This window comes from Camelina sativa, chromosome 13, assembly GCF_000633955.1.
Source record: "Camelina sativa cultivar DH55 chromosome 13, Cs, whole genome shotgun sequence".
NCBI lineage: Eukaryota > Viridiplantae > Streptophyta > Magnoliopsida > Brassicales > Brassicaceae > Camelina > Camelina sativa.
The window spans coordinates 4,941,618-4,952,090 of record NC_025697.1 but is presented as its reverse complement, the minus strand read 5'-3'; the positions used below and the strand labels follow the sequence as shown (position 1 = coordinate 4,952,090).

The 10,473-nt window shown below is 38.6% G+C and overlaps 1 protein-coding gene across 2 annotated transcripts; it reads left to right on the top strand.

Moving 5' to 3' along the window:
• On the top strand, nucleotides 5,858–10,473 carry LOC104735198 (serine/threonine-protein kinase EDR1-like). Of its 2 annotated transcripts, XM_010454940.1 has the most exons (13): nucleotides 5,858–6,403; nucleotides 6,708–7,148; nucleotides 7,315–7,418; nucleotides 7,535–8,129; nucleotides 8,252–8,519; nucleotides 8,751–8,791; nucleotides 8,940–9,008; nucleotides 9,107–9,207; nucleotides 9,367–9,445; nucleotides 9,554–9,721; nucleotides 9,836–9,885; nucleotides 9,959–10,135; nucleotides 10,285–10,473. In XM_010454940.1, the coding sequence occupies exons 1-13, from the start codon at nucleotides 5,945–5,947 to the stop codon at nucleotides 10,388–10,390; spliced, it is 2,658 nt and encodes an 885-aa protein (XP_010453242.1). In that variant the 5' UTR covers nucleotides 5,858–5,944; the 3' UTR covers nucleotides 10,391–10,473. The 2 variants fall into 2 exon arrangements, with proteins under 2 accessions (XP_010453242.1, XP_010453243.1); XM_010454941.2 differs by lacking the exon at nucleotides 10,285–10,473 and having other exon boundaries at nucleotides 9,829–9,885; nucleotides 9,959–9,977.

The following is a 10,473-nucleotide window of genomic DNA, read 5'->3' as shown; positions in this document are numbered from 1 at the left end:
TTTAAACTCTCTTTTGATTAATAGAAAATCTGTTTACAAGTTTGTTCTAAACAATTTTCTACCCTCTCAAAACTCTCTTTAAGAAACCTCTTGCTTTTTTTAAGTTTTTAGCTCTTTTTCTTAAAGAATAAAACTTAATAGCTCGATTAACTTTCTCTTGTTTGTGCTAAAGCTCAACCTTGCTTTAGCATCCCTATTTATAGATCTAGGTATTAGCTGTTTAATTAGCAAACTACCTAATCTAATCCTAATAGGAATTTGGACAATTTTCTTTTTCTTTATGGTTTAGGAAATTTTCCACTTTCTTCATGTTTACATTCCAATTGTAAACATGAAACTCTTCAATCTTCTAGAAGCTTCTCGTGCCTTCTAAATCTGTATGAGTCTTGATAATAGCCGACATAGATCACTCGATACTCTGTTTTCGTATTAAAGTCATGTCCTTCTGGAGTAGTTCAAACACTTGTTCAAATGCTGCATCTTCAATCTCCCCCTTTTTAACTTTGTGCTTCTCAAGCATAAGAATTTTTGGCTTAGATATAAAACAAACATCTTTAAACGTTCATAACATAAACCAAAAACGATCATCAAGCCATAATCAAACATCCAAACACAATGAACTAAAATGATCACCGAAAATCTTCCAAAGTTTTAATGAAAACACAAAGCTCCCCCAGAATCTCAGACCAGCTTCTTCTCCTTCTCCCCCTGCTTGAGAAAACAATAGTTAAAAACAACTCAAATCTTCTTGGAAAGTGGATGATTATGTATGAGCCTCTGAACTACTTTAGTAAGTCTCTGTAGAGCTTGTGCTGTGTCGACCAAAGCTGCATATGAACTCTCCTCATTTTCTTGACCAACCTGTGGCATACGAATGCTACCCAACTGAATTACCTCAGAAGTCGAAGAAGATCCCTCATCCATTTGTCTTCGAACTGGTGTGGGGTCTTCATTCACAGGAAGCAAATTGTGTTTAACCGCATAAGCTCGCCCAGTCCTAACATCTTTAGTATAAAACTCAGCAGCTACTTCTTCTTCTGCATCTGACCATTCAAGCGGACCTTCTTGAACCTTAAGTATATCGAAAATGGTTCTAGGAAATATTACGCACCGAGTAGTATCAGTCCAACTCATATCCATAATCTGATCATAAATTAGTTGTCCTAGATCAAACTGAATTCTTTGAACAAGCTTAAACACAACTCGAGCACGATCGATTGAAATATGATCCCTATGAACCGAAGGAACCCAATTATAACTCGCCAACATGAAAAGAGCTGCAACTTGTCCATGTAGATCCCTAACCTTCAATTGATTCCAAGGCAACTTGTCGCGACCACTCAGAACTTCTGCAAGTTCATTTTTACTCAGCCTATCTACAGCTGCATCTGCTTGCTTCTCTTCTTGAGACAATGATTCAAGATTAAGTGCCTCATTGATAGCGCTAGGAGAAAACTCATACCAGTGACCTCTAACAAACACTTGAATTCCATTCCTAGTTTTTTCTTTTGGCAGATTAGCATAAAACTCACAAACCACCTCTTTGACATACACAGGCAAATCTTGTACCGAAAAATGCAACCCTAGATCCATAATCTTATCAAGAATCCCAAAGTCATCTGGTTGAGAAAAATCTAGTTGTCTTCTTTTTGTAACCTTCCGAGAAAAAATATCTGCATACCTTGCTTGAGCTGCTTTGGACACAAAAACATCAGATTTAAACTTCCCCTGTGCATGAACACTCTTAGCACTAATAGTTGCAGATTTAGACCGCTTGGCAATGGAAGAAGACCCTCGCTTCATCTTCCTCTTTTTAACCGTGTGACGCTCAGTCTGCTCTTGCACCGAGACTTCCTCAACCCTGAAATCCTCAGAATCCGAATCAACTCCTTTGCCCTTATCTCGAACCTCTTCTTCCACATTGTTAGATGCAATTTCATCATTACAAGCTGATTCCGATTTGTCTTCTGCGAAATCTTCAACTCCTACTGATTTGGTTTGAACATCACCCCCCAATTTATCAAGAACTGATCGATCATCATCACTGCTTGGTTCAATCATTGACACAAAACACTCAAAGTAGACAGTTTCTGGTGCTGCATAATGACTAGTCATCTTTTTCAAATCAATCTGCACTCCTCTAGTCCTCATTCCTTCATTTATGTTACCAATAACATCTGATGTAGAATGATTCTTGTGTACTTGTTTTGTTTCTTCAGATTTTGGAACATGATCAGAGGTGTCTAGTCCAAAATCTTCTTCTTGTCCTTCAATAATATTTACTTGTTCTGCATCACTGTCTGAATCATCATTATCTCTTAAAGCAACATACCGATCATCAAACACCACATTTACTGATTCCATAATAGTCCCTGTGCGTTTGTTAAATACCCTAAATGATGTACTACTCTCAGCATAGCCAAGAAACATCCCTTCATCACTTCTGGAATCAAATTTCCCAAGATAATCCTTGTCATTCAAGATATAACATTTGCATCCAAAAACATGAAAGTAGCTCAAATTAGGAGTTTTGCCTTTCCATAACTCATATGGAGTTTTTGATGTATCTCTTCGAACATACACTCTGTTTACTATGTAGCAAGCTGTATTGAGCGCCTCAGCCCAAAATTTCTTAGGCACATTATTCCCATGAATCATTGCTCTAGCCATTTCTTGAAGAGTCCTGTTTTTCCTCTCCACTACACCATTCTGTTGAGGAGTTCTCGGAGCTAAGAATTGATGTGAAATCCCAAGTTGTTCACAAAATTCTCTCATTGATTCGTTTTGAAATTCTCCACCATGATCACTTCGTATTTTCTTGATTCCACCTTTCTCATTAAGCAATTGCAAATCCAAGATCTTGAAGCTATCCACTGTATCTGACTTCTCTCGAATGAAACGAACCCAATTTATCTAGAAAAATCATCTACCAACACAAACACATATTTCTTCCCAGCTAAGCTCTCAACTTGCATTGGACCCATTGAGTCCATGTGAACCAGATCTAAAACAGATTTTGACTGAACTTCAGGCACCTTCTTGTGCCGAATCTTAACTTGTTTTCCTTGATTACAAGGTCCACAAACCATATTTTCTTCTCCTTTAAGCTTAGGTACTCCTCGAATGATCTCTTTATTAACAAGAGTAGTTAAGTTCCTTACATTCATATGACGTAGTCGTTGGTGCCAGAGATCTAGACTTCCTTGTGCACTAAAACATTTGAACGAATTTCTCTGCCACATGTAACAATTGTTCCCTGACCTTACACCATAGAGATTGACACTGCCTGATTCATCAGCCGCTTTGCAGTCTATCTTTGTAAACATAATTGTCAAGCCTTCATCACACAACTGACTGATACTTATCAAATTCGCTCGTAATCCTTGTACCAGGTAGACATTTACTAGTGGTGGAAGTTCTGTATCACGTGTTGTGCCTTTACCTTGAATGTAACCATTACTTCCATCTCCAAAGGTTATTGTGCCTCCTTTCAGTTTCTTAATATTCTGCAAATTACTCTTAGTTCCTGTCATATGCCTTGAACACCCACTATCAAAGAACCAAGGCTCAGAATCTTCCTGTTCCTCAGTAATCATAGCCATGTTGCACCTAAATCCTGATGATATTGCTTCTGTTTGATACATGTCATTCTTCTTCATCCAAACATGTCTCCTAAACCCATTCCAGAAAAATCTCCCTTGTTGCTTCAAACCATAGACTCTTTCTCAGAATTTAGAGCAATAGCGTTTATAATGTCCAAATTTTCCACAAAAATAGCAGCCTGAAAACTTCTCAGATGCGGATGTTGATGCTTTCAAATCAGATTGGTGCATTCCAACAGTAACAAAGTTAGTTGATGTTTTCTTGTCTCCTTGGTTCTCAATAAAACCCAACCCTCTATGAGTTTTCTCAGTTCTTCCATAGCTTAAAATCTTATCAAGTTGCTTTGTTCCTGCAAACATGTGAATTTTTCTGTACTGCTGATCAAGTTCAGATTGAAGTCTTGTGGATTTCTTCTTCTCTTTAATTAACGCTTCCTTTAGCTTGTCTGCTTTTGCAGATAACACCAATTTTTCTTTCATTAAATCCACAACTTCCTTAGCAATCTTCTTTTCGTCCACCAAATCATTCTACATTGATTGNCCTGAATTAGATCGAACTGCTTCCTTCCTACACTGCAATGAATAACACTTAATGCTCTTGAATTGCTTCTGTTCTTCATCAGTCCAGTCGGCTTCGNGATCACAACTTCAAGATGAAGTTTTTCTTTGATTAAGTCTTGATTTTCCTTCCCTAAGGTAATGAGTGTTTCTCGGACTTCCTTGTAACTCTGAACAATATCACGAACTTCCTCATCTTCCGATTCAGAATCAGTTACCTCTTCTCCATTCTCAAATTCTGTAATTCCCACCATCGCTACTAGATTTATGAGTTCTTCTTCACTACTGCTACCATCATCTGAATCATCTTCAATACTTATCATAGACTTCTCTTTCTTGTGTTTAAGGTTACTCACACATCCCTCCTGTGTATGTCCTGTACCTCTGCAAATAGTGCACTTTGCATTTTCGAAGCTTAATCGTTGGACACTCACGAATGAAATGTCCAAACCCTTTGCATTCATGACACTGCATATCAGCCTTCTTATCTTCACTGATTTTTTTGAAAACTCCAGTCTTCTTTTGTGAATTACCTTGTTCTATTCTTCTTAAAGCACGATCAAATCTTCTTACTAATAAACTCACATCATCTTCTTCTCCTTGATATGATGTGTCTCTGCTAACCGTTAAGGCTATATNTAAACATGAAGCTCTTCAATCTTCTAGAAGCTTCTCGTGCCTTCTAAATTTGTATAAGTCTTGATAATAGCCGACATAGATCACTCGATACTCTGTTTTCGAAATTAAAGTTNTTGATTAATAGAAAATCTGTTTACAAGTTTGTTCTAAACAATTTTCTAACATCTCAAAACTCTCTTTNGTGAGCTTGCAGCATTCCAACCACTTCACCATAACTAAGACTGTCTAGAACATGTGAAACAGTTAGTGTAGTCTTGTATCCCATGAACCTTGAAGGTAGACACCTTAGGAACTTCTTGACCAGCTTCTGATCCTTATAAGTTTCCCAAGAGTTAATGCTTCANTTAAGAAACCTCTTGCTCTCTCTAAGTTTTTAGCTCTTTTTCTTAAAGAATAAAACTTAATAGCTCGGTTAACTTTCTCTTGTTTGTGCTAAAGCTCAACCTTGCTTTAGCATCCCTATTTATAGATCTAGGTATTAGCTGTTTAATTAGCAAACTACCTAATCTAATCCTAATAAGAATTTGGACAATTTTCTTTTTCTTTATGGTTTAGGAAATTTCCCACTTTCTTCATATTTACATTCCAATTGTAAACATGAAGCTCTTCAATCTTCTAGAAGCTTCTCGTGCCTTCTAAATTTGTATAAGTCTTGATAATAGCCGACATAGATCACTCGATACTCTGTTTTCGAAATTAAAGTTATGTCCTTCTGGAGTAGTTCAAACACTTGTTCAAATGCTGCATCTTCAGTTGAAAAATAGTCAAAGCTAATTTTACCCAAGTGGAGGAGGAGGAGGAGGAAGATTGAAAAAGAAGAAGAAGAGTGCGCATTTTAATCGAATCTACTTTTTTCGAAGATGTCGGCGCAGGTTAAGCTCCTATATTTTTATCTATATATATTGTTTAAACAATTAATCCTGTGGAATGGAACTATTTGTTTTGTTTGTTTACGAACGACGCATTTATTTATTTCTCTATATTTAATTTTGTTTTGTGCCAATATTATTATCATTTCACATTTTTTTTTTAAAAGAAACAAAAAAAAAATAGCGAAAGGAAGCTTCGTTTTTTTTAGAGAGAGAAAGATAAACCGGAGATTTTTAGAGAGAGAGAGAGAGAGATCAGTTCGTCGTTGACGATCGATGTCGAAGATGAAGCATCTTCTACGGAAGCTACACATCGGCGGAAGTAGTGGCGTCGGCGGCGGCGGAGGATTTGCTGACCATCATAGGTTTGACGATTCCACTAGACCCATGATCGATCCTAGCCCTATTCCTAGTACTAGCCCTAGCCCCGTCTCGACTTCCTCCGTCTCTTCATCCACCGGTTTTGGCAACGCGGCCTCCACCGCAATGCCGAGGCTGGAAACATTGGAGCCTGTTGGCCGTGATCTGGCTGCTGTTGATGGCGTCGATTTCAATTTGATGGAGGAGGAGTATCAAGTCCAGTTAGCTATGGCGATCAGCGTCTCTGATCCTGATCCGCGTGAGAATGCTGATACTGCTCAGCTTGATGCCGCTAAGCGTATTAGCCTTGGTGTTTCTGCTCCTCCCGTCACCGACGCTGATTCCGCCGTTGACTTTCTCTCCCTCCGCTATTGGGTACTTAGATTCTTCACTCTCGCTTTGGTTCAATTTCTCTAAATTTTTATGGGGTTTGGAGGGGTTTTAGGGAGTCTGATCATTCGATTAGCCAGCCAGGGTTTAGAGGAATTTAGGATCTTGCTGTAATTGATTACTGCTACTGCTTGCACTGTTCTCTTGGATTTGAGTATTTTTTTTGAGTCCTAATTGTAAAAACTTTCCATTTTTGGGGTTGGAGTTACCGAGGTTTATTCAATGTTGATCGTTTCAGGCTTGATTATGAGACTTTAGCTGATCGTGCGCTTGTTTGATTTTCATGTAGGGACATAAGGTTATTAACTATGATCAGAAAGTCAGGGATGGTTTTTACGATGTGTATGGGATTACATCCAATTCTCTTTCACAAGGGAAGATGCCACTTCTTGTGGATCTTCAAGCTATCTCTATTACAGACAATGTTGATTATGAGGTCATTTTGGTTAACCGATTGATTGACCCTGAACTGCAAGAGCTAGAGAGGAGAGCATCGGCTTTGGCTGCTGAATGTCCAGACTTTGCTCGTGGTCAGGTGTCAAGTGATTTATCTCAGAAAATTGCAAATATAGTTGTAGAGCAAATGGGTGGCCGCGTTGAGAATGCTGATGAAGCATTGAGAAGGTGGATGCTTCGAAGCTATGAATTAAGGAATTCTTTGAACACTACTATTCTTCCACTTGGACGAGTTAATGTTGGTCTTGCACGTCACAGGGCTTTGCTTTTCAAGGTTACAACAAATCCTTTCACTTGTTTCTACCGTTGGTCTTAAACCTCTTGATTTTCTTATTCTAGTGGCGATACTCATTTCTTTCCTTTTTCATCTCCGAGTTTCCTTGTTGATCATGGTTAGGAGATGTAGGGTGAATCTAATTATTCCCTCCTTTATTTTCTAGGTCCTTGCTGATAGGATTAATCTCCCATGTATGCTTGTAAAAGGCAGCTACTACACGGGAACTGATGATGGTGCTGTGAACTTGATTAAACTAGATGACAAAAGGTATTCTTTGATTGCTGTATGCAGCCTTATGTTTTCATTCTACAGTCCTGATATTGGGCTCAGTTTGTATGTGATGGTGTGATTTTGCAAAGTCCTAATTCATTCTTCCTATGCAGTGAATACATTATTGATCTAATGGGTGCTCCGGGTGCTCTGATTCCTGCCGAGGTTCCAAGCAGTTTTCTTCCAGTTGCTTGCACAGATACAAGAGTATTTCCTGAGGATCTGGTCTCGTTTCAGCATTCAACCCCTGAAGTTGAGAAAGAGATTGAAACGCCAGCATTTTCAGTTTTGGGGGAAACAGATTCCAGATCCGGTATGGTGGCAAACTTCTTAACTGGAAACCATAAAGAAAACCGTGACAGAAATGCTGTTGAAAAACATCAAACAGAGAGATTTGAGCATGATTTTGGAAAGCTAATGCAATCACAGCAGATATCTGGTGAAAATTTGCCTCCATTTTCTGGGAAACCTACATGTGCTCAGAAAGTGAAAGTTAAGAATGTCTCCAAGTATGTCATAAGTGCAGCAAAGAACCCTGAATTTGCGCAGAAATTACATGCCGTCTTGTTGGAAAGTGGTGCATCACCTCCCGCAGATTTGTTTATGGATATTAACCCGCACAACTTGAGGGGGAAGAATTTGCTTCAAGAAGTCAGCCTAGATAGTAGCGATTCTGAGGTTTCTGGTGTTCCATGTTACCCAGAGAAGGTATTCTTAGGATACACATCATTTCAACTTCTGCACAATTGTTTTCATTCATTTTTACGTGCCTTCTTAATCTATCTTAAGACTCTTTTAAGTCTTTAATTATTTCCATCTGCACTGAATAGGTCGCAGATCATTTAGCTAAACAACAGAGAGAATCTGAAAGGAACCCCAAAGCTGAGACTTACCAACAATCAGTGGAGGTCAATTTTTCAGTGAAGAGAAACTTTGATGGTAAAGTTTCTTCATCCGAAAATGTGGAGATTGGCACTGCTGATGGGGTGTCGACTGTTTGTGATAGTCATGACCAAGGAATTAATCCATTGCTCGGCGAAGCTGCAAAGTGGGAAATTATGTGGGAAGATCTTCAGATTGGCGAGCGCATTGGTATTGGTAAGGTTTGGTTTATCAGATATTAGATTGGCCAGTATCATGCAGTATAAACTGAAGTTGTAGCCGTGATAGACTTTTGATGAAGCTTATTTCTTACTAATTGCTAGCTACCCTTATTTTTGTGGATAAGACCTTTACATCCAAACTATTCAGTTTGATACAGCAAACTAGATCCTTATTATTCGAATTATAAGATCTAATGTGTTCGTTCTCGTGCTATTTCTGTCGCAGGTTCATATGGAGAAGTTTATCGTGCAGAGTGGAATGGAACTGTGAGTTATGTTTTGTAGTCTTAATCCACTAATCCTTGGAATGCTCTTTAATGTGCAATTTCTAAAACCTCTCTCACATTTGCTTCCAATGAAGAGAAGTGCTATTTTAGTCATAAAGTTCTTGGACTGATTGTCTTTCTCCTTTCAGGAAGTGGCTGTCAAGAAGTTTCTGGATCAAGATTTCTCTGGTGATGCATTGACACAGTTCAAATCTGAAGTAACTCCAAATCATTTAATCATAGACATCTTATTTTCTGTAAAATTACCTGGAACCTGGTTAATCATGCTTTGATTGTTTTCATTTTGTTCCAATAGATTGAAATTATGTTGAGGTTACGCCATCCAAACGTTGTTCTTTTCATGGGAGCTGTTACTCGGCCGCCAAATTTCTCCATTCTGACAGAGTTCCTACCCAGGTTTGATCCTCCCATATTGTTTTTGTGTAATTCGTGGATGAACCACTTAGTCTGCTAGTTTGATTTATAGTGGAGTAATCCTTTTCTAACCAGGATGTCCGTTTGTTGTTTCTAGTTTTCTTTATTCTTAATGGGTTAAAAATTTATAATATTATGCAGGGGAAGCTTGTATAGATTACTCCATCGGCCAAATCATCAGCTTGATGAGAAGAGGCGAATGCGGATGGCTCTTGATGTGGTATAAAATGAGTTGCTCTGGTTAAAACTTAAAAGGAAGGATCGAAAAAAGTTACCGCTTTATTGCTAAAAATATCTGACACTTGTTTTCTTTCTGATGGTATTGCAGGCGAAAGGAATGAACTACTTACACACCAGCCACCCGACTGTTGTACATAGGGATTTAAAATCTCCAAACCTTCTTGTTGATAAAAATTGGGTTGTGAAGGTTTGTGATTTTGGATTGTCCCGCATGAAACACCACACGTATTTGTCCTCAAAATCAACAGCAGGAACGGTTAGTTATAATCGTAAATAGAACAAATCCTTATTTCTCAATCATGAACTCTGTGTTGGAAAGATAAGCGGAGAAACTTACTATACAAGATGTGTTCTATTAATGAGTGTGCAGCCTGAGTGGATGGCTCCAGAAGTGTTGAGGAATGAACCGGCTAATGAGAAGTGAGTGAAATTTAACACTATGAGAATCTTTGTAAATGTTAATACAGAAATATTGACTGGTGTGCTTGCTCAGATGTGACGTGTACAGCTTTGGGGTTATATTGTGGGAATTAGCTACTTCACGTGTCCCCTGGAAAGGTTTGAACCCGATGCAAGTCGTTGGAGCTGTGGGATTCCAGAATCGACGCCTGGAAATTCCAGATGATATCGATCCAACAGTTGCACAGATAATACGTGAATGCTGGCAAACGTAAGTTCAATTTCATAATTCAAATCCTTATTAGAGCTGTAGTGCTATAAAACCATAACTATAGAAACGGGTAAAATTCGGTGAAGTGGGTCGGTTGTCACACTCACACATATATATAGGTGGGGGTTAAGCTTGTGATTGTTATGCAGGGAACCACATTTACGGCCATCGTTTACACAACTGATGCGAAGTTTGAAGCGGCTTCAGGGTCTAAACATAAGCAACAGATCAAACACGAGTGAAAGTTTGATGTAAGATAAGTAGATAGAAGCTGTTGCTTCCACCTGGTCTGGTTCGAAGAACCAAATGGGTGGGGGGGATTGCCATTTTCTTCTTTG